Raw genomic sequence first — 24,365 nt, forward strand, 5'->3', positions numbered from 1 at the left:
ATAACAAAATAAATACACGTTACGTTCATACAAGCACTTGAGACCCACCCTGCCTATAATATGAATGCCTTAAGTGGCTATTAGAGCCAGTTGAAATATGATTGGCCAAAGAAAAACAACCCACGAGCGCAAGGATAATATCGTGCGGTTGTGTTCTGGAACTGTCGTCACCATGGTGAGCTGTCATCGCGCACCCGGATTCTTCTTACGTCGTACTGACGCCAGACCCTCTACGCTGCATTCAAGGAATCCCGTTAAACTCGCATATCAGGCTAGAGAACTTGAGGACACGACTTGACGACCATACACGTGCTCTTTAAAAGAAAAGTAATGGCTGCTGGTTTAGGTTTTTGCCTTTTTTTTTGAATTGAAAAATTGTGATTCTGATCCACATTGTGCTACAGTGGGTAACAGAGAGTGAAACGTGTATCAGACAAATGTTGCTACGTTTTAACCTGAACACAAGTTTATAAAGCCATTTTAGTCGAGACGTTTGAAGAGTGTTTATTCATTTGTTTATTTTAATGGGAATGCGCTGCTCACTAGTCTGCACCTCGTTGTGTGTGCGTTCTGAAAATGACAAAGTACATGTACACACGTGTGCCATACAAAATGACAGAGTTCTCAGTTGCTTCCCGCTGTGTGAACCTGCCACATTTGGGCTACCTCGCAGTTCGTATTTCCGACAGTCATTGAAGGTATCGACAAACTGAGGAGGCTCCTCCCCGACAACAGTTCCCGACCTCCGACGAGAATTCAAGCTGCCACATTGAAGAGGAACAAAAAGGCGACCTGGCAGCAGCTTCTACACTCCCTCCACTTTCTCCGGGGTAGTCACGGGATTTCAATGTTCAGCCTGCTCTTTGTAAGTAGCCAATAACCAAACTAAAACCGACCTCTTGAAAGATGTTTCCGATAAGATCGCAGATGATTGCAACACCGCAGATCCGCAAGAGACTGAGTAAAAGTTAGGTTGCGTATGGTACAAGATTAACTTAGTAACGTTACAACACAAGGGATCTAAAGTAAGTTCATGAGTGGTCGTCAGAGTAGACCAACCAGTGTGTAGCCACGTTAACGTTAGCTAGCAGAGCAAGGCTTGGACGGCTAAAACGCTGGCGACGTACACTGTTGAAAATTGTGTTAACGTGTATTAATATAGACCCTCGTTGTTTTCCCCGTTGGTGTTACCCACCCTCAAGTTAATTAACTCTAATATAGCGAGTCTTGAAGTGTCTCTGTACTGGTTGCTAAACGTTGCTGAGAATGCAAAGTGGCGGAACTGAGTTAGCCTGCTAGCTGGTGTAGCTGCATTAGCTATATGCTAGGGCTAAGGCTATTTCCTAGAGTAGGAAGAAACCTAATTTCTCACTAACATTACATTCACCAGCGTCAGCATGCGGTCAGTGGCTTTTATTTCTGTTGCGAAACACACCACATTAGGTGTCGTGTAACGCCACGTTATTGTTCAAACTGAACGTCGACCGTAGTTTCATAAAATAAGAGCTAACGTTACCACTAGCTGTACAGTCAGCTCTTAGTGTATCAGCAAAGGCAGCATATCCTTTGAGAATCATCGAGTTCAACGTTAGCGATGTCTTGGTTAACATTTTAACTCCTGCCTTGGTCACTATTCACGACAGCGGCACCATTTAGGTGTTTAAAATATGACCATTAATTGTGATTCCCAGTATTTTCCAGCTTCTTCTGGGTGTTTAGCGGTAGTCTCAGACGTCGGTAGTTGTAAGAAGCTTGGTTTGAGGTAGATGGCTATTGAGCTAGCTGCCTTCCGCCCTTTGTGACAAATCTTGACCCAGATTCAAATAAATAGGCTTGGTCGGCCTATTTATTTGAACCCATATGCCAAGATAACATTTTAATAACAAAACGGAGGGGATCGGCAAGTCGATATTTCCTGTCTGTTGATTATTAGCGTGTCTTAGGTGCCCGTTTGTATTGGCAAACTACTGTCATTATTGTAAACTAGCCGGTTTGACTCAATAAATTTGTCAGTCTTCCATGTTGAAATTATAGCCAACACTGGGGTTAGGTGGGGTCTATAATTTAGCCGTGTCTGGTTTCCTAAAACAGAAAGCACCCAACCATTTAGCCATGTTGGACGATGTGAGATGAGGAAATGCACTCGGGGAGGAAGTTGAGTCGAGCAGCTGTGACACTAAAGGCCGCGGCACATTCCCATGCCTCTCAGTTTTCAATTTATGACCTTCCACTGCTTTCAGCCTCCTCTCTGATAATAAATTTTAGTGGGCTGCTAATACAAATGAATAGCTTTGAACACTCCTACCAACATGGGTGGATGAGTCAATGAGTAACTGGTGTAACAGGTAAGCTAATTATACATTCCTGCCTGTGAGTCACTACAAGGTGACCTAATTTTCCTGCAGAGATTACAGGTGATGAGATGTGTTAATACAGTCAGTTATCAAAACAAACTGTGGGCATGTCCTTGTGTAGTAGAAGTAACACAAGAGATTTATTGTTATAATTTGTATATTTTTTCCTGCAGATCTCACCGCTGTGCCACTTAAGGTAGATTTAGGAAAAATTACACACACTTGCTTCATGAGAAGTGTAGGATTTTACAACTCGTACAGAATAGCACTGCAAGTCTTTATGCTCTATTTGCATTTTATTGTGGAAGTAGGTCACTCATAGTGGTGACCTGCTTCATATTATAGCTAATTGACACATGATGCACAGCCCAATCTAGAAATAGCATAGCTCCTCTCAGTCCACTTAGAGCACAGCCTGCAGCTAAAGGCAGGTCTGAACACTCGAAACACTCATGAGATACCGCACTGCAAGTCAAACTCCTGTTACCTGTTGGTCCAGTCTTGAGAGTAGTGGGGGTTTTTTTTGTTTGTTTCTGTGTGTGTTTGTATACTATGAAACTACAAGGCTTGTACTCATTTTGTTGCATCTGTGTTGGACTTCATGTCTGTCTGTAATATCTGGATATAAAGTTAAACACACAGAATGTGGAAGTGTCTGTGTTATAAGGGAAATTACAGTAGTAAGTAAGTAGGAAGTACAGAACCCTTCTTAACAATCTGACTGACCTGCTTCACCAAAATTTGAATTGCCTTCTGCTTACAAATAATTTGGTCTATGTTACGTTTGAAGTATGTGGTAGTAGGCCTAAATCTAGCTGGATGCCTCCGTGATATTTTACACCAACAAAAGGGTGGTTCCGCTGTCTGCTGGCGGCATTAAAAAAGGCAGTGTGACAAGTGGGGAAGTTCTCAGCCTTGGTTACCGTAACTGTGAAATGCGAGCCCAGTGTACAGTAACATGATGCCAGTTTACTCAGGGGGTCAAGAACTAGGGGACAAGAACACCTAGGTTGTAGCCTGCTGGCTTTCAGCCCATCTAGCCACAGGGTGGCTGTGAGTGTTGAAAGGTAGGGTTGAAGAGGTCTGATCCATAGTGACTGGCTTAACAGATTTGGTCAATTTAAAATCTAGTTATGCCCCTGGGTGTCTGGCTGTGGTGAGGATGGAACACAAGCTTTGGTTTTACTGTGTGTTTGCTTGCTATGATCCCTGGCTCCAGAGCAATTTTGTTGTGTTGAAATCAGCCCAAAGTGGAAAGCTAGGATTATATGACCACACTTTTTTCTTCTCATTTCAAGCCATTAAGCAAAAAGCCATATATAATTATGTATTAGTAGCCATGGGCACCTTGTGTTTTTCTTGTGCTGTCTGTTGGTTAATGAATCATGCCCTGGTCGGCACGGTGTTCGTTTACTGTTGTTGCCACAGTGCTGGGATAAAGCAAAAGCACAAGCTCTGGAGCGCTGGCAGTGTCTGACAGATTGACACCCCTTCTAGATGCTGCTGCAAGGCTGCCTACTGAAACTATAGCAACAGGTAGGAAAAGGATCTTGCTTTGTTATTTGTGTTTACATCTACCTTCTCTAGTCACAGCTGCCAGAGCTGCAGTTTGCAGGGGAAAACACTGTTCTTTGCCAAAACATGCTATAGTAAAGGGTGTTGTTATTGTTATTAGAGTTGTTGTTTGTAGGCATATGTAGCTGCTCACTCTTACTGATCCAGAAAGTGTTGTCGTTTTGAAGCAACTAGAGTCTAGAAAGTGCTTGGTTATAGCATATAAACAGGCTCCCTGTCTCGTGCTTTCCATGTTTCCTATTTCTGTTTTCCTGATTTTGTATTGTTCAGGCACTTTGTTGTTTCTCAAGGAAGCATTTTCTTAATTTCCTTAAGCAGCTTATCAAACACATGAAATGTGTGACAACCTCTCACGACATGACCCCAAAGTAATGTGTTCACAATGGCCTTAATCTTAAAAAAGATGTATTTGCTACTAGGAGCTGATCTAAGATCACAAGGTATACTTTGTGCCTCTGGTAAGGAAGTTAGATTTCATAAGTTAAAAAGTTCCTAGATCAATGTATGCGGGCAACCATCGACTCTGAACCCTGACCCTCTTTTAAGCTGCACCCCCTCCTGCGTCTTCATCTTTAGTCTGTGAATGTTTAAAGAGATCACCATTGCTCTTCTCTGATCTCCTCACAAGGGATACGAACATTCCCTACAGGGGCACTTGTTGCTACTGCTGAGATAATTGTTGGTATGGCAACAGGCATCCCCTGATGCTGCTGTCAGAAGGCCGAGTTTGTTTCCAAATGTCAGAAGAATTGATGTCGCAGTGGGACTCTGCACCTCTCAGCAAAAATGTGAGCAGACATTCTCCTGTCTGGGTCTTTCTGTTGCTGAGTGTCTGCCAACTGTACTAAAACTTTTATTTTAGACAGCCATAGAAATTTGCAGATTGTTTTACAGTGGTTTTAGTACTTACTATCATCCTTAATTATATGTGTTGGCAAACAGGTAAAGATGTGACTCACTGCCATGATGTATGTGTCTGTCAGGGCTGGGAGATGTCGTCCTGGAGCCGATTTACGGATAGTGACATGAGATTATGACTTATCAAAGGAGCTCGGAGATGGCCTAGTATATTCAAGAAATCCAAATAAAAAAAACTTAGTACACAATTTATTTATTCTGTCTGGGTAGACTGGTGCCGTTTTGAGGAACAACAGCCTTGATATATATCTTTTGATATAGACAGCTATGTAAGGAGCACATTAAAACACGTTGGCAAAGGTTCAGATGGGCATTTCAAAGATCTGTTGGCTGGTGCACAGTGAGAGGAGTCGCTTCGTTCTGTTTGATGACTTACCGTAAACTGACTTGCAACATCACATCCGTGGTTGTTCTGATTGGATGAGTTTCAACAGGCAATTAGTGATCCATTGAAACTTTTGGAAAATAATCAACTCTTTCAGTTCTTTGCTTATCACCATTAGCAGCCACAATGTCCAGGGTGGAAAAACTCCTGAAGAAGTAGTGATCATCTGCAATTTTCTATAATTGCAAGGCAAGGCTAAAACAGCTGGTTCAGCCTCTAGAAACTCAGCATTAGATTTAAGAGAATATCCTTAAAATGATTGTACAATATATTGACATAATTGCAGTCATAATAATGCTGCTGTATTTTCTGTCTTGTCTTGGACAAAGCTATCACAAATATATAGTTAATATTTGATATTGTGTCCAGCCTTTGTTGGAGCTTATTTTTGGCAGGAACACTTGATTGTGTTGGGAGTCTATCTTACCTCCTTTGGCTCCTTTGTCAGCAGAAAAGCAGTTTCCCTTTGTGTTCTCACTCTTAATCCTTATTCAAATTATAGTCAAATATCAGTGCCGTGGCTTACTTTGTTTCTCTTTCAAATGTAATTGTTCAGATGCCGGTGTTACATTTTGTGTAAAGTGTAATTAAAAGTGCAACTAGGCCACAGCGAGGACAGAACATGCCTTTGTTTGGATATGTTTTCCTCTTTTCATTCCCATTTCTAAGGTACTGAGCTCTGGTCTCTTTCAGTCCTTTCCAGAGACGGATCAGTCCTTGTCCCCCGCGCCCTCCCCCTAAGCGCTATCAGAGGCCTTTGATCGTCACACTGTTTATCTGTGCTTACTCAGAGGCTGCAAAGCAGTGTGATAAGTGGGCTTTGCCATGTGCAAGTGCGTGTGTAGGGGGTGTTTGTCCACTCATGGAAACTGGAGGGGTTACGTATTCTTGCAGTTCCCAATTTCCAGCAACATTTACACAGGCACAAGAAACTAGAACACCAAGTAACCTGCGGGAAGATTGGCTCCTATCCTCAGGGAGCAGAGACAGGTAACCTGTTGTGCTGAGTAGGGGACAGAAATGGGAATGTCCATGTACCAAAAATGTCAACCTACAGACATTTTCAGTAAAGTAATGTTTTTCTGAACATGTGCAGAAATGTGGACTACACATAGCCTAATGACAAAATAAATATGATAAATATAAAAGGCACTGGACTGCATCTCCCCAGTCAGCACTGATGAAGCGACAGATAATTATGATGTAGCTTTCATTAGTGAGAACTGTCTAGCAGTCTGTGGTCAGACCTAGCTTTTCTGCCCTGGCTAACTCTGACCACAGACTCCTCAAAGTGCGTTTCATCACATTAATGTTAGCTCTTGATGGTATAGCTTAGGCTTGAGTTACCAAACTAGCTCTGGTGCACATTACACTTTTTTCACTTGGCTAGCAGCAACATGATCTTTACTTCTGAGACAAAAGTGCGAGTAAATGTTGTAAACTCGAGACCTCTGTCACTTCGTAAGTTGAGCCCTATCTGTAAACAGCACTCATTAACATTCAGTGTACACTGATGTTGATAGGTATGTGTGCTGCGTTAAAATCTGAAAAATAGCAGTAAATTCACTATTGACACGCCCAGCAAACACACCCTTTTTTTGCTACACGGTGAATCAACAGTGTTATTAGTCAGCGTTTAGTTCGGCATGCATCTGATACACAAACCAGCACATGAGAAATTGGAATTTTTGAAAGGGTTAACCTCTCATATCTACGGGCTCTTCCACTATAATAACGATGTGGTTTGTGATTGGTTTGACTGGTGGTATACAGTCTAATATTGTCTTTGTATCGATTACTGATGGTGGCTGATCAGGCTAGTTATCAGCCAGTTGTACTAAGTTTCTAATGACCATGCACAATAAATGATTGACTTTCATGTGCATGTTTTTAAATCATTTTCCTAAACATGATGTGCTTGATGGTGGTGTCAATGACACCTGATGAAACTTAAAAGCTCAGTATTCTCATTGCCCTTTTTTTAAGTAACAGTAATTGTTGTTCAAACAGAAAAAGCTAATCTTTCTCTGTAAAAATAAGTCTTTTTTGTGACTGCTCTGTGAAGCTGGAAAATACTGGAAGGCAGATGGATGGTGCAAAAATTTGTTGAACAGATGTCACATTGTCATTTTTAACTAGAAGTCATCAATTTCAGTTTTTCATACAGCACAATTGCAGTCAACGCAAAGATACAAATAGATGCAAATTAGCCTCTGTTTGTGCCAGGCGATGCGATTGATGCGAATTACAAATTACATATTATTTCAAGTTGAGATTATTCAACCCAAGTGAACAGTTTGCATGTGTCACAGGGCTTTGCAGAGTGCTGTGTGGGTAAGACCAGGCAGAGCATAGGGAAAGAGCCACTGACCACCAACAGACAGCTGCTGAACACTAGGGAGCTCTGGAAGGAGGAGCGTTGGGCAGAGCCGGGCCTCCGTGAGGACTGTCTTAAACACTCAGAGTCAGATCCAGAGCCATTTACCAGAGGAGAGGAGAGCTGTTTTTAAACTTCTGCGGTTAAAAATGGATTCATCTTCACCCTCGCTTCTCAACCTGTTCACAGCAGCAAGCTGGAGGTGCCGACCTCCACTGTCAGGTGTTAGAATGTACTGTAATTAGTCTCTCTGTCCATGTTGACTGATGACAGGCGGGGAAGTGTACTTAATGCATGTCCAGAGTGGAGAGGGGGAAAAACAAAGGACTGGAGAGAAATAACAGAAAGAACCAGAGTGTCACACACAGACACACATACCTTCAGTACTTATCGTTGCTCTCTAGTTCACGGCTAATGTACAGTAAGGTTTATTTTTGGGGACGAGTAAACAAATGATCCCGTGGTCAAACTCGTGCAAATAACTTTGATCTATAGCAGCATTCTTATACTTACCCATACCTCAGTAAAGCTTTCCTGTTTTGTCTGTTGGCACACTCCTGTTAAGCCATTTGTCAGTACAGTTACCTTTGATTTCCTCTCCTTTTATTGTATACCCTCCTCTACAGACTTTCACTGTTGTTTTGAACAGATGAAGAACGTGTGAACAAGGCGAGGCGAGACTTTGTGGTGAAACTATAAACCATTCAAGAGGTCTGGTGTGGTTGGAGGAATCCAACTTGTTGGCAGCCCTGGGGGTTTTTGGGTTGGAGTATTGCATTTACGGAGGGTCATGCTGTACCCCCAACCTATTTCTAGCCTTGATCAAACACAGTCCACCCACAGACAGGCTATAACAGGAGGAATGGTTTTTCTTTGCAAGTGCAAAAGGAAAGTCTTTATCATTTTTTTTTTTTTTTTTAATATATATATATATATATATATATATATATATATATATATATATATATATGCTCTTGAGTGTTACTATTTTGGTTGTCATATTGTCTAGAATACAAGATCTTTGTTATTGTCATAATCTGACACCAAATCATTTTGGTTTGCAGGTTTTTAAAGGTATTTCTCAAGAATGCTGTTAAATGTTTGTGGCTCTATTACCACATTTGAGTTTTGGACTGATAGCACTTAGCTGTCTTAACACTGAGGAGACGTCTTGCCCTGTGGTTTTCTTTTGAGTCCCTTTCAAAGTACTACTGCCCAATGTAGGGGAGCCTGTTTATCTTGGGAGTTTATGGTAATAGCCATGTGAAAAACACGGGTTCCTTATGTTTCAGACTGAGACGACCACAAGCCTGAGTCAGACTGTCTGTGCGTGGTTCCACCTTGACACAGGTAGACATGACTAGTTGTGACTCATTTATAAGGCTCTGCTTAGGTGACTGGGCAAAAAGGGCAGGTAGCCTATAAGTTTTATAGGCTAGTTTTATAAGTGTTGGGATGCTGTTTAAAAGAATAATGAAAATGAATGTGATAATTTCCCAGTCCTTTTTGACAAAACTCTGTTGAAACTAGTACAAGGACAATATTGTGCTTCACTCATTAACTTCATTGACTTTTGTAAATATGTGATGCCAGCAACATGTTTCAGTCAAGTTGCGACAGGGGCAACAAAAGACTGGGAAAGTTGTGGAATGCTCTAAATGCACATCATAGTATCTTGAAACGGTATGTAAGGGAATTCCTTGAAAGGCTCAATCATCCAAAACGAGGTTCACCACTTTGTGAACACATCATTGTGTGAAGGATATTACTACTTGGGCTCAGGAACACTTTATGAAACCGTTGTGTGTAAACACAGTTTGTTTGCAAAGATTGCTTTCTGTTTCTACTTTACATTTTACACAGTGTCACAGTTCAGGAATCAGGGTTGTACTAAACCTGTCTTTCCATGAAAATGCACATTTCCTGTTTAGAGTACAACCATATTCACTACATATAATATTTTGACCTGCACAAGAAGTGACTGAATTTGGCTTTGAGGTGTGTAGAACATATGCAAAAAGCCTTACTGTAACTGCTCCTCTAAGCATTTTCCTTCATATTTAAAGTAGTATTTGCTTTTTTTTTTTGAAGAGAAGGCTTTGCTTGTTTTCCCTCATTGAAAAAAAAAAACATTTGTCAACAATGACCTTTTCAAGAATGCAAAGTACATGTGATGTAACTTTTTTAGAACAGTCCAATGACTACAATGGTGCATATTAAATTATTGTGCAATAGACCATATTCACACAGTGGCTATTTTCCTCTGATGTCACTCGGGGTGGGAAGTTCTAACGCTGTTATCAAAAGGATAATGTCATACTGCTGTGTTCCTGGTTGCAATTTCTATAAATGCAGGGAATCTGACCAATCTTTGTCATCTCACAGGTTCCTGCTTAATCAGCCCCTGAAAAAACAATGGATAGTGAAAGCGTTAGCTTGGAGGTGGTTGAATGCTAACAGTAGTTGCTAATAGGTTATCAAATATGTTGGTTTAGCTTGTAATATAGCCCTTTTGATTTTTATTTGCCATGGACGACCACAGGGACATGGTCTTTAGTAGGGATGGGTGGTATACTGGTTCACACCGGATACCGGTGTATATTTTTGTTATGATCTGAATTTCTAATACACCACCACACCAGATACCGGTGTATATTTTTGTTATGATCTGAATTTCTAATACACCACCACACCGGTGTATGTGATTACACAATGTCCAGAACTTTGGTGGAGCAATTTGCTCCACCACCTTAGCCGCAAGTATGTCTTGTAACAAAAAGACAAAAATAGTATGTCCACTTAATTTCGCCACTTCATGCAAACCACACAAGCCTGCTATCATATGAAAGCAGAGTCTGATGATCACTAAGACGTCTGTCTCCTCACTGCGCGACGCAAACTCTGCAAGCTAGCAGCCAAACAGTAGCAGAAAAAAACTTTGCTAAATCATACAGTATGTCTTACCTTTGCTGTTTTGTGGTCAAAAGTTAGATTCCAGCTCGAAAAAATGCTGCTGATGTCTCCTCCTATGACTGACGAAGGTCCTGGTTGTTTACATAAAGAGGAGGGGGTTTCTGGAGTGGAGGGAGCGCTCTTAATGCGATAACCTATCTCTGGGCTTACTTCCTTCTGGATTGTCACTGATGTTACTATGGTGAATTTGGGCGCTGCCGCTCGTATCTCTTGACTCTGACTGGTCAATAGAGGTGTCGATCATCAAAATAGACCAATGGGTTGCTGAGCTATTGACAGGTCTAACTGTGCAGTTAGTTTCACCGCTCTGTCTCATTTATTCATGAATGAGCGAAGCGCTAACAGAGGACTCTGCTGAGCAGCCCGAGGTGTTATTTTACTGTTTTATTTGCATTTCGTCCTTTTATGAGAGATCAGAACATTAGCAAGCAGAAAAGGGGCTGAAAAAGTGTTTTCAACAGAGGAGTTTCTCCATATGCTTGGACGAGATAACGGTACTCTGCCCAAATGAGCGCCTGGATATACCTGTGTTAAAACATCTGTCTTCCAGATGAAAGAAAAAAAAAATACTGTCCTATACCGTGAAAATGTTATAATTTTGAAAAATACCGTGATATACATTTTTGGTCATACCGCCCAGCACTACTCTACAGAATGGGGGCTCTGTACAAGCTTTTGCAGTCGCAACCAAGAAGCTGAAGCCAAAACCTTTCTTTCCAGTGTCTGTAATGTTGGTTGCAACTATGTATATTTGTTTTCTTGAGCTTTAAAAAGAGAGAAATGTGTTTCAACATCCTGCTGCTGTCACCGGTCAAACAGTCATCTGAAGTCTGTGATTTGGTCAAGGTGCTGGTATTGGTGGCAGTGCTTCCCACACGGCTATAATTAAGCATCAGCCCTTCCCTTCCCTCATGGCAGGTGAAGTAAAGGCGCTGTTCTCAGAAAGGTTTTGAATGGATGTGAACCGGTTCTTCCCTGATGCAGGACTACATTCTAAGAAACCCGTAGGTGGGCACCTTATCAGAATTCAGTCAACAAAGCATGAGGCTGCACAGACTCTACTGAGTTGATGTATCACTTTCAGCCTAAGACCCATGTTTACAAACCCCAGGAGTGTGCAGCTCATGGGAGGCATGGCAACAGTTTAGGATCTGTTGAAGTTAAGTTTTGCATACAAGTCTATCTGAACGTTGTCTTGTCCCAACATGCCTGAGGATTTTAGTGTCTTGGTTGTTACGCTAGATAAACTGGTAAGACTCAGAAAAAGGATTAGAAGCTTAACTAGTGTAGCTTATCGGAGTTTTGTGTGTGTGTGTGTGTGTGTGTGTGTGTGTGTGTGTGTGTGTGTGTGTGTGTGTGTGTGTGTGTGTGTGTGTGTGTGTGTGTGTGTGTGTGTGTGTGTGTGTGTGTGTGTGTGTGTGTGTGTGTGTGTGTGTGTGTGTGTGTGTGTGTGTGTGTGTGTGTGTGTGTGTGTGTGTGTGTTTGGTTTCTTGCTTGTCTGTTTGTCTTTGTGTGTTTTCAAGCATGACTGGCCCGGCAGAGTTGTGCACACTACTTCCTTTATGTGTGTGTGTACTCTTTGCTGAATGGTGTGGTGACCTGTCACCATACTCCACATTGACAGGCCACTTTAGTCTTGGACTGTGTCCAGAGAGTCCATAGCACACTTTTGTTTTTATTGAGCATGAAGTTAATTCTCTTATTTTGGGACCTGCGGAGGCCTTTGAATGATACGTTTAGAGTATTTTCAGACTTGTCAGACCCAAATACTTTAAACCAAAATGTTTTTGGGAGAGAGGTGTGTTTTCATACATTGGAATCCTGACCTGTCGACTGATTGTGTAACAGGCATACGTGGCAAAAAACATGACAACTGTGTCACACTTGCACATGTTGAAAACTTTCAATTCTTTTCATTCTAATATTATTACTTGGTCCTGCTGACATGTAAAAATAGATGGAAACTAGTCATGCCTGCGTGTTTGGCAGCTGCACCTTCAGCTGAACTCAGCTAATTTCTTGTTTTTCAGAACAGTGCAGGTCTCCACTTCGTGTTTTGCGCTGTAATCCTAGGGCATGTCATCTCGTTGAAGTGATCATTGTTATTGAAGAGTGGTTTTCCTAATAGTTTAATGCTGTAACCATACAGTAGGACGGATGAGCAGGCTGTGCCACTTTCCGTGTCGATCATGCTAACACCTTCATTTTTGAAAATAGACTCTAGCTGAGCTCATTGAGGGTGACCCCATATCACCGGTCTGAGCTGACCAGAGACTGCTTGTCTGGCCCATACCATGTTTGAAACCAACTTTCACGCTCAACCAAATGCACCAAGGTCTGCGGAATACCCCCCCATGTCCAAAAACTCTCCAATTCGCTCAAGTGTGGAAAAACTCCCTAAAAGTACGTGTGCGTGCTAGCCTGCCTGTGTGTTTGTAGGGCTAAGTTGGCCTCTGCTCAGCTCTCCCCTTCAAGTCAGTGAGATCCCAACCTGCTGTTGCCTTGTCACCTTATGTCCCAGGGCTCACTTGAAATGAATGAATAGCACTTTCTTCACCCCTTGTTGGTGAGCTTATGTGAGCACACAGTTAAGTTTAGGAGAGCTCCAGTTTGTGGTGAGATCCGCCCACCCAGCCCTATCAACAGCATTGACGTCACTGCAAGGAACCAGCTGGACCGTTGGGCAGGTGTGATCCTCTCTTTTATCTCAGCTGTAGTCACTGCCAAGCTCTTGGCTAATTTTTTCCCCCTTGCCTTTACTTTTTCTGCCTTGTTGGCCCTTGTTGAAATTTTCTTATCCATTGTTATGTCCGTCCACGATTTTCCTTCACATCTTACCGATTTCTTCATGCTACTATTCTTTTCTCCCTGTCCTCTTTGACATTTCCAAGCATATCAGTTATCTTTTGTTTGGCACTCGCAAAGGCCACAGGAATGAAGGCATGCCTCTGTGACACATGGCCCCATTTCTATTTCCACTGATACATGGTTTGTTTGAATGGTTTGATTGCAACTGTCAGTGGGTTCCCCCCGACTCTTCTGTGAATTTCAGATCAATGCTAGCTGTATTAGACAGTTGAGAGGAAACTGCAGTACTTTCCTGTCCCCTAGTATTTTTGCATGTGTGTATTTGTTTTCTGAAGACTAAATGAGACACTGAAAGGAGAAGTGTGTGCACTGTAGCAAACAGGTGGTTGTGTGAGGTAAGATCATCAGAGCCTTTATCTATTCTTGTGCTGTCCATGCTCCTCGCCCTCCAAGGAGAATAGGGCTTCCTCCCTCCTCCCCTCTCTGTCCATCCTGCCATGGACGAGAGGCACTCCCACTGTTCCTTTACTCGGCTCCCACACACCAAAGTAGCCCTCCAGCTGCTTTGAGGCAGTGCAGTCTGGTCATGCCCAGTCTGGCTCCAGACAAAACATCAGCGAGACTCAGGCACAACCTCAGACCACCAGACAGGGTTGCATGTAATACTAACATCTTTCACAAGGGGGGAAAGAAGATATACTCAGACATTCCACATTTTGTGTGAAACTCTGACGTTTTGCCACCATGCCCTTCCAGTCTGTATATTCAGTGTCCAGACATTTGGGCTCATTTGCTTGTGTGTGAGTGTGTGTGTTTTTCCTTCTAATTTTAGAACCACCCCCTCGCTCTTGTGGCAAATGTATTGCTCAAGCCAGTTTGTGACTATCACCATGCTTATGCGCTTGGTGCAAATAGTGTATATGTGGTGTGAGAGTGATTGGCAACGTGACACTATCAGGTGTCCGCAAGAGTTGTCCACCGCCTTAGCTCTAAAATTATAGAGTCCCGTGGCAGTAAAATCTTTAACAGTGTGAAAGCCTTTCAATTAGCACTCTCACTGTAGCACTTTCCTCTGTCTCCAAACACTTAAGTTGTGGTACCTTTCTTTAACGGTGCTCTTATCTATTTCTGATATTATGAGCTTTGTCAGTGGAAAATATTGAATCATATAATCTGTTACTGTATGAACATGATAATAAACTGCCTCATCCTATACATTTAAATCACACTACAATTGTCTCATGTTTCGGCTTTATACTGACAGGCAGACAGATGAATCGTCCTAAAATGATGAGTTAGCAGCTGCTGGGTACCCATGCCCTGATCTCCAGTCTTTTGCAACGTAATCACCTGTTTAGGTTTGCATGTCCTTTTCTGTTCTGAGATTCCTTGGCCCTTATCAGCTAGTACTGCCGCTCCCCGCTCTCTCTCACTTCCCATGTTCTTTTTCCTAAGTCACTGTAGGCGGTTCTGGGAGAGGCCAGCTGATTTGGGAAGCTCTCCCTATCGACCCCCAGTCAATCCTCCCTCCCGCCTCTTGCAGTCCTGCTCTCAACAGTAGACCACGTGATGAGGAACAGGGCACCAAGGGAGCTTTCTCTTGGCCACTGCATGGGCCTCTGCCTTTACTCTGTGACCTTTCTCCTAGTTTAGTATATATACTTGTACATAGACGCACATGCACAGAAGGCCGGATGCAACTTTAACAAAAGTATATTGCTGACCCTTTGAAGTGTGTGTAGTTTAGATGTCTGTGCCACAGTTCCGCAGTTGATCCCACAACAAGAGAAGTCAGCCTTAATGGTGCCTACCACTGTAACTCCACCAACCTCAATTTGTTTTTGTATATTTCATTCATTCCCACATTCTGCCTGATAGTGATGGTGACCTCTATAGAAAGGCTGGATTTAATGGATTAATTTAAGGTTAAATTGGTCATTGAATTTTGAGATGTGACCAAGCTAAAAAAAAAAAAAGCTAAAAGTTTTGTGGCTGTGCTGACTTGCTCCCAGTCTACAGTTTTCAAGGCTTTTGTGTGCACTACTTCTTATTTCCTGTGTGGTCAAACATGTTTTTGTTTCTACAAACAGGTTCTGAGTGTATGTGTGAGTATTTGTTTTGTTCTTCCTGCATCTGTGCGGTGTGTAACTGCAGAACCAGTTTGCAAATTTCACAGTGATTTGCATGCGTTCCTAGCCACTGGCAGGCTGCTGGCAGGCCTGATGTTACCACAGTTTATACACTTCTCCATAGACAAGCTCACTCAAGACTGAGGTCTAAGGTTCAGTTGTTAGTTAGATTTTTTTTTTTGGGGTTACATTACCCTAATATTGATTATTATCATAATCTGCTTACATGTACAGTTTATGAAGAGGTGACTGGTAAGCTTGACTTACCCATTCATTCTTTTATTGGCTTCGGTACTTTCAGTGCTTTCAAATGTACACCGATTGGAGGTTGTATCCTTTTTAAACATGGAGTCAGTAAAGTGTGGATATCGACACGTTGACAGCCTCAGTCATTAACTGTTCATGCTTTCCACCTAGCCCAGATGTTCTTCATTTCATGTATGTCGGTGTCAAATTTGAAATGTCTTAGTCTGCCTTTCATGCCCCTTGGTAACCCTACTTTTGGCTGCATTTAAACGCAGACGGTATGAAGTCACTTTGCACATCTGGGCAACCATCCACAATCCAGTAGCTTTTCATCTTTTAGCTTAAGCTGTCATTGTGGTGTCCTTGGTGTGGTTGTCCGCTCTTTGTTCTGCACTGTTTCCTCCATGTTTGAGTCTCTCTTAACTGTCTGCTCTCCTTTCCACAGTTGGGTTTCACAGGTGAAAAGCACATGTTAACTGCCCCCTCTTGCCCCTTGTCCATTCTTTTCATTTCTGGAGGATTAGAAGCAAGCCTTTTAAAGTCAGGTTACCGTTTTTCCAAGCTTCAGTCGTCCGCTTGCAGCAATGCCGCACTGTGTTCAGTACTGCTCAGAGGCGGTAATTAAAAGCGTCATGGAGGATCTCGGCCATCACATGAGAAAAAAAAGGCTGTTTTTAGTGCTCTTGTGGCTGTTGCCAAGTATAAAAGATGGAGGGGAGGAAGGAAATTTATAGAGGAGAGTGGGTTGATACATCCCTTTGACAGTGGCTCTGTGGTTGCCAGTTAACTGAGAGGGTAAGTGACTGTGTGGTAGTCAGTGGGAGAAAAGGGAGAGAGTTGGTGTGGTTGTTGAAGAGTGGTCTTAGGTTTGCGAAAGAATTGGTGTCTCCATTGGTTCTTTTCTAAACTGTACTAGAAATGAAGCAGGTAGGTTGAAAGACCAAATGAAAATTATATATATATCCCATCTTACAGTCAAGGGTAAATGAGGAAATTGTAACTGGGTAACTAGGAATGAAGAGAGAGTACAGAGTCTTGTGTCAGTCTCAAGGAGGTGAAAAGGGGGAGCGTGGGACTGAAATGCCGGGGCTGTTTGAAGCTTTGCCCACCCTGCAATCCTCACCTTGTGACTACTGCCTGTGACACGGTGCTGAAGTCCAAGCCCGTTCTCTCTGTTTCCCTCCCACTACTTTGTGTTCGTAGTCAGCGTAGTGATAGCCAGCCTACCCCCCCCTCCCTATCCTACTTTGCTCTGAGACGGTTCTATCCAGTTTATGGCGGTTGGATTTAGACTGTCAAGGACTTGGCACAGTTTAACTGACTGCTCCCTGGCTAGTTACAGACCAGACATTACCTGTGCTGTAAGACGCCCTTGTGTGTGCTCCATGCTGTGCATATTATTAGTTTCCATTTTGGTGGCAAATGGTGAATTGACAGAGTGATGTAATCCAAAGGTGTCGTCAGTTCACAGCAGACTCATAACTTCTGGAAGGTATATTCAGTCATGATGGTCCCTTTTTTGAGTTTCTGGAAACTGGATTTAATGGAATTTATGCAGAAAGCTGAAATTTTAGAAGTACAAAGGTCTGACTATATATTTACGTACACTTTTAGTTTAAGATGCAGCTGTCTTCTCCAGATTATGTTTCAGTTAAGCAAGAAGGCTGGATTAAATGCAGGTGGCCACAAGGATGGTGGAAATCAAAATTATGTTGAGAAAGGTTTGATCTATTTGAAGAAAGTGTCTTATTGCAATTATTCAGACTGACCCTGCGATTTAATGATTTGCGGTTCTTCTGTAAAGCAACTTCTAAACAAACTTGGCAAGCACTTGAAAAAAAGTTGAGTTTTTAGTCCAAATTTATGGTGATATTACATGTATGATGCACTAAATAATGACTGAATAATATTAAGACAGTGGTTTTGTGTAGTAGTATGTAATACTGGCTACTTCATTGCTATTTCAATATTAAAAACACACAATCATTCGGTTGTAGGTGTGTGATGTCATCACGGTTATCATCATCTAACCTCACTCCTGTCTTTCTCCTCTCTTTTAGGGTTTCTGTGTTGACTTCAGCCACACCTATATGGCGTGTGTGAGCGGAGAATTCTGCCAGGCACAGCACCTCACCTCTGTGGAGAAGTGAATCGGCCGCCCCCCGAGGGACTACGCTACCCAGAAACCCCCCTGACTGCCAGCACGCTAGGAACTGCTGACTCTTCCAAAGACCCCCTGGGATATTGCGTAGTCCTTGGCCCGACTGTCCTGCCCTGTCCCAACCAATACGAAAAACCTTTGCTTTCCACTTTCTCCTTGAACAGCCAATCACAAACAGCTCTCCTGAATGGGGTAAACTGATTGGATGACTCCTGGATAATCTCTCCATCTTTTTTTCTTTTTCTTTTTTGTTATTTTAAATTTTTTGGTTTTGTGTTAATTCATTTTTTACATCCCGGAGTACTGTGGACTAGTTCATCCTTTTTGTTCCCTTTCTCTGTGTACATCATCCCATAGTTGAACACCTGTTGACCCATCCTTCTCCCACTCGTTGTCATTTTTATTTATTCTACCCTTTCCTGAATACATAAGTCTCCTAGCAGTCTTTGCTGACTTCTGAGCCAAAAGTCGCTTTTGTTTTGTAAGAGTATTGTATTGTAATTGTTTTTAAGCCGTCTCGCCAACATGAACCGCCCCGCTGCAGTCGAGATTGCCTACGAGTGCATGAGGTTCCTCATCACCCACAACCCCACCAATGCCACGCTTAACAAATTCACCGAGGTATGTCCCCATCCCTCAGTCTCACGTCAGTGTCCGTGTGTGTCCATTAGTGCATGCTAAGTCTAAAATCCTCTCTTTTGACACCTGTTAGGAGCTGAAGAAGTTTCACGTGAACACACTGGTGAGAGTTTGTGATGCCACCTATGATAAGGCCCCAGTAGAGAAGGAGGGGATACAGGTTGTGGTAAGTGTTGATACATATTTGTGGCAGCTTTTCTCATTCCATATTTATCCTTTCCACCTTAGATGCTCACACACATACTCTCTCTCCTTGTATGTCTTCTAGGACTGGCCCTTCGATGATGGTGCCCCTCCTCCCACTCAGATTGTGGACGAGTGGCTGAAGCTGCTCAACACCAAGTTTCGAGAGGAACCTGGCTGCTGCATCGCTGTGCACTGTGTGGCAGGGCTTGGCCGGTGAGTGGCTTGTTTCCTCTAGAGAGATAACAGTGACTCAAGAGGCAGCACTGCTTGTCTGGATTGTCGTACTGCCTCTGGTGTAAAATCCCTGCTGTTTACCTAGCAAACCATCTGGAGTCCTGTAACATGAATTGTGATATGGATTGATTAACACCAATTCCCGTGCTTGCACACAACAGTTAGTGTGTCATTTTTAAGGGAATGCATGTAACTGTAGTGTAATACCTCCTTTTTTACCTGATCTCATTTTCTGTTTCCCCTTCTTGTTAGTATTTTCTGCTTAGTGTGACGCTGCTGTTTGGGTGGTTAGAGCAGGATTCATTTATCTTGGCTGCATCAAAGTGACTCCAGAGAGATGAAGGCCATCTGTAAGAGGCAGCACACACTCAGGGCAACAGAAAAGTTACAAGTGTCTCAAGAAGTTGGTATTTTCATCTTCTAGCTTTTAAACTTCCTCTCAACCCCCCTTCCTTTTAACACTTGTGGCTTCTTCGGTGTTGCCCACACAACCTAGGCAGGACAACAGCCACAGTGTTGCTGTTGCCTCTGCAGGCTTGAAAAAGGGAAGGCAAACACATTTGCATGTGATCTGTCTGTTGGTCATGAGGGTGCACGGGCGATGTGTAGATATGCACAGTCAAATTCACAGAGCAAGGCGACAGCGAATTAAAGACGAGTTCAGCCGAATAACAACACAAGTGTGAAAACAAAGACGGCTGAAGCACATGATAGGGCGAGTGAGTGTGAAAATGTCTTTCCTGACCACAATCGCACAATAAGCCAATGATTTCTCAATGGCTTCCAGCATTCTGCGTTGCTGTGGCATTCCAGAGGTTGTATAATTACCAGTAGATGGTTAGACAGGCATTTTCTGAATTCATCTCTTCTTCTTTCCCCAGCTTTACAGCAGCCAACATTCTCCTTAGGCCCTTGTGTGGGAGGCTGCAGCTATGTGGCTTCTTGTTGTTGTTCTTTCTTGAACAGTATTTTAATTAGGGGTGTAACAGTACAGAAAATTCACCGTTCAGTGTGTACCTCGATTTTTTTTTTTGGGTCACGGTTCGGTATGTTTTCGGTACAGCAGGAAAAAAAGTGTAGAAAATTTCATTTTTGTCATTTATTATGAAAAATATGAACATTCAGCAGTGGCTCATTTAACTTACAGTAACACTGAAGGCTCTCAAGTAGTGATATTGTCAATAAGAAAAAAAAATCTAAACAAAAATAAATAACACAGATGTCAGTAATGCTTAATCTTAAGACTTGTGCTTAAATCCTGTATTCCCTAGACTGAGTATGGTCACATATCCACAGTCCAAAACCCTCTGATAGCATTAGTTACTGCTTCGGTTTGAATCTGCAGTGAGAGGCTGAACACTGAGGGGAGAAGGGCTCGCCCTCCACTTTTGTCTCGTTCCACCAGTCGACACATTCAAGTGTTACTGTCATCAAGTCAATATTCTCTGATTCCGAGATGTGAATATTTTCTGGTTTCTTTGCTCCTCTGTGACAGTAAGCTGAATATATTTAGGTTGTGGACAAAACAAGACATTTGAGGACTTCAACATTTATTGCCATTTTCTAACATTTTACAGACCAAGCTACTGATCAATTGAGACAGTAATCAACAGATTAATTGCCAATGAAAGACAGTTGTAGCCCTGTTCAGAGCCAAACGTCCTGTACTTAACAGTTCAGGACAAACACACATACCATGACACTCCTAATCCTCACCCCTCCATCCATTCTATTGCACTGTTTTGTTCTTCTCACTTTCTTTCAATCCCTCTGTTCTCACATTCTAGCCCTTGTAAATTTTGCGTGAGAGAAAAGACATTTGAGGAAACGCTCTGATTCTGCCCACCAAGTGGTACAGGTGGCTCAGATATTTGTTTTCATTTATTTTCCTACTGGTGAGAAAGGAGAAGATTGTCTTACTGTAACTTATCACAGTTTTGTGTGTGTGTGGCTCAGGGTGTGCACATAGTGCCTCAGCAGGGCAGCAGTGCACCCCTGTTGATTTCCCAGGCCTGTTTCCCAGGTTTGAACCCCCTCCCTTTCCCTCCCCCATATTACTATGGAACCATGTGAACCATGGCATTTAATCTTCTGTTCTCCTTCTCTCCTTTGACTCTCTCACTGTCTCCTTGAACTGGTCCACTGGATTTCTTTACCTCTCAGAGCTCCAGTGTTGGTGGCCTTAGCCCTCATTGAGAGTGGGATGAAGTACGAGGATGCTGTGCAGTTCATAAGGCAGTGAGTACCCTCCCTATGTTTAAACTTGAAGTTTTTAAATAAAAAGTGACTCTTAATCAGTAAATAGTGTAATTTGACTAATTAGAAGCAGGGTGCATATGAAAAAGCCATCGTCCATTATGGTTATCGGCTAAACTGTGATTTGAGGTTCTTTGTGTGCTAAATCAGCGATGCCTTTTTGTTTCTGTGGCTTATCGATGTTGACAATTTATGAAATTTGGATTTTGTCTGTCTGCAAATACTAGTAATTGGTTGCTCTAATTCAAGACACTGTACCCTGCAAGGTGTCCAGTGTTGAAGGAGCAGTTCAGCATTCGCCTCTCAGCTGGGCAAGACTCTAGGAAGTTACTGCTCCCAGCCAAGAAATAGCCCACCACATAAACCCCAGTAAAATGGTCATTTTTTACACTTTGGTTTTTATACAGATTAAACAAATAAATGGGACATGTTCATTATTACGCTTTGTTGCCTTGAGACAACTTGAGGTTTTCCCCTGTTGCCAGTCTTTGTTTTAATCTGAGCTAACTGGCTGCTAACTGTCGTCTTACATTTGACATAGATCTCATCTCACTCTGTCAGAAGGCAGATGAATGTATTTCCCCAAATGTCAAAGTTGAATGATTTCTTTGAACATTACTACAGCGTGCTCTTTGCTCTGTTTTGTCAATGTCATTGTTTTAATCTTCTGCCCTCCTTTTTTCCCCCCTCTCTGCTTTTTCATAGGAAGAGACGTGGAGCCTTCAACTCCAAACAGCTTCTTTACCTCGAGAAATACAGACCCAAAATGCGTCTGCGGTTCAAGGATACCAACGGCCACAACTGCTGTGTGCAGTAGGCTGCCTGTCAATGCATCTTTCTTATGCGCATATAGTGGGGAATCTTCCAACACGGGGAGATTAAAAAAAAATGAAGAGAGTGCTATCAGTAATTATTGTGATGATTTGTTAATACTGAGTCATGGTTAATTGATCAGAGAGCAAGCGAGTGATCGAATGAATGAATCCAGATCTGGGGATCCACCAGCCGAACCAATGAATGGAATGTGAAAGCACACAGATAGGCCCGCCTCCCGGTTCTACTGTTCAACCACGGGCCAGAATTCTTTCAACTTGAGTCCATCCTGTTTCTTTTTGTTTCAGTTGTAATCATGGGATAACATTTTCCATTTTATGAATTTTTATTTTTACACAAACAATGGTGGTAAGAAGACAAAATGTTCAATGATATTCTGATTTTTATTTCTACTAATTATTGATATTATGATTAGGCCAGAATAATGTACCTTTTTAAAAACATTTTTAAACTTTGAACACATATTGCGATTGTCCAGGTTTATTTTTTTGGTTTTGTGCACAAAAACTCAAAAGTTCACCCGAAAATGCAGTACTGTTTTCCTTCTACCCTTCACTTGTTTAATGTCACTTTCAATTTAGGGGTTCACAGAGTTTGAATATGTCTGCAATATTTATTCACAAGATATGATATGTGTGGCAGTTATGAGTTTGGCAGGGGCAAGGACACTTTGTTATCCAATTTTTATTTTTTTTTTGTTATCCTTCGAGAGCCATGTCTTGTTTTTTCTTTAATTCTTGTTGGAGTGCAATAATCAGTCCACCTCAGATAAGCCCACCAAACCCTGCTGAGCATACCACACACACACGCACATATACACTTCAGACACTCATCAGGCAGTTAAACAGGAAAATACGTAACAACTCCTACAACAGGTACTTCTCCTGCTTTCATTCATCCAATGGGCTACAATAGGACTTCCCTAAATATGCATATTTAAACTCATCTACAGAGCCTAAGATCCAATCTGAAAGACAACGTGGAGAAGAATGATAATGGTCAGTTTTTTATCATTGTACCCATTTTGAAAACATCCCCAATTCGTATTGGTTCTTTAAAGATAAATAAATTGAAATAAAAAGCATCCATGTGTCTTTTTCTCTCGCCTCACTGGCTTTGAACGTTTAAATTGTTTTGTTTCAGAAGTGGGAGTGAACACTGACACAGCATGTTAACATTAGTCGTTAATATTGCTGCATATATGACTGCTCTGTTGTTTTCAGGTCAATACTTTTATCTATTTATGCTTTAAATGAATATTCCTCATTTATAAAACTGAGTTTTGTTGCACCAGTCCTAATATACATCCTGTGTTAAACATGAGCGACAATGCTGTCACCTTGCTCGGTGACAAACACTTGGTGTTCCCCAGACAGTGTGTGCTCATTAGCCATGCCAGTCAAAGCGCTCTGACTCAGCACCACGTGGAAGGCACAGGACACTCTGGTACTGAGAAATGACTCACAGCCTCAACTGATAATCACGACCTCAGCCAATCCCTGAACCAGTAGAAAGTGCCCCCTCTGCTGCTCAAATTCTGTCATGGCTGAGATCTATGCTTTAAATCAAGTCTGGGGAAAGAAGGAACACCAACAGCATAACTAAGCTGGAGAATGGGGGGCAGTCAATAATTGAAAGTTGCAATTAAACGCATCAGCAGTTACAGGAATAGCAAATACATCTACAGTATGTTTAAACTTGTTTTTTCAGTATTTAATTTTTGAAGTCATTGACACACCAATTGACAGTTTTCAATGAAAAAATAATAATTTGACATGACTGTGAAGTTTGGCTTTGACTGAATAAGCACTGAGATTGATACTTAATGATATTGCCCACAACAATGCAGCAAACCAAAATAAGCTTGTGATACCAGTTCAGTGTTGCATAGCGTGCTATGAATAATATAAATCTCTTCAGTGAAGTATATGACAAAGACTCAAGATTTAAATCTAATTTGCATTGATCTAGATGAGAAGCTGCATTCATTGTAGTCTGTAGATAGGCTGAATAGCTTCATGTCAGTGCAAGGAGCAGATTGTTTCATTGCAAACATCCTTAAAGAAGCCTTGTGCTGGTTGATTTCCTGAGAAACAGATAGCCTGACTGGTCATGTTGTAGGCCTACTACAGAATGGTAATGGAGGACCAGCCAGTTTAGTCAGAGAGAACATCTATTTGGGCAACAATGATGTGTTTATGCTCCACCAATAAATGACACCCAGAGCTCACAGGATCTTGTGGCGCTGTAGTCACTGCAACCCAGCAGGTAAATGACTCAGTGGGTTGTC

General features: G+C 42.1%; 1 protein-coding gene across 1 annotated transcript; it reads left to right on the forward strand.

Moving 5' to 3' along the window:
- The first annotated feature begins 703 nt into the window (after nt 1–703).
- On the forward strand, nt 704–23,159 carry ptp4a2b (protein tyrosine phosphatase 4A2b). Its single transcript, XM_070984703.1, has 7 exons — nt 704–865; nt 17,826–18,118; nt 18,439–18,547; nt 18,639–18,731; nt 18,834–18,964; nt 21,149–21,223; nt 21,947–23,159. The coding sequence occupies exons 2-7, from the start codon at nt 18,114–18,116 to the stop codon at nt 22,056–22,058; spliced, it is 525 nt and encodes a 174-aa protein (XP_070840804.1). The 5' UTR covers nt 704–865; nt 17,826–18,113; the 3' UTR covers nt 22,059–23,159.
- The last annotated feature ends 1,206 nt before the right edge of the window (nt 23,160–24,365 follow it).

The sequence above is a fragment of the Chaetodon trifascialis genome, chromosome 17 (genome assembly GCF_039877785.1).
Source record: "Chaetodon trifascialis isolate fChaTrf1 chromosome 17, fChaTrf1.hap1, whole genome shotgun sequence".
Classification (NCBI taxonomy): Eukaryota; Metazoa; Chordata; class Actinopteri; order Chaetodontiformes; family Chaetodontidae; genus Chaetodon; species Chaetodon trifascialis.

What these genes read in the sequence shown, in the direction of transcription:
- ptp4a2b (XM_070984703.1), top strand. An exon ending in CGCTTAACAAATTCACCGAG is followed by an intron (nt 18,548 to 18,638) that starts GTATGTCCCCAT and finishes GACACCTGTTAG; the next exon opens with GAGCTGAAGAAGTTTCACGT. An exon ending in GCTGTGCAGTTCATAAGGCA is followed by an intron (nt 21,224 to 21,946) that starts GTGAGTACCCTC and finishes GCTTTTTCATAG; the next exon opens with GAAGAGACGTGGAGCCTTCA.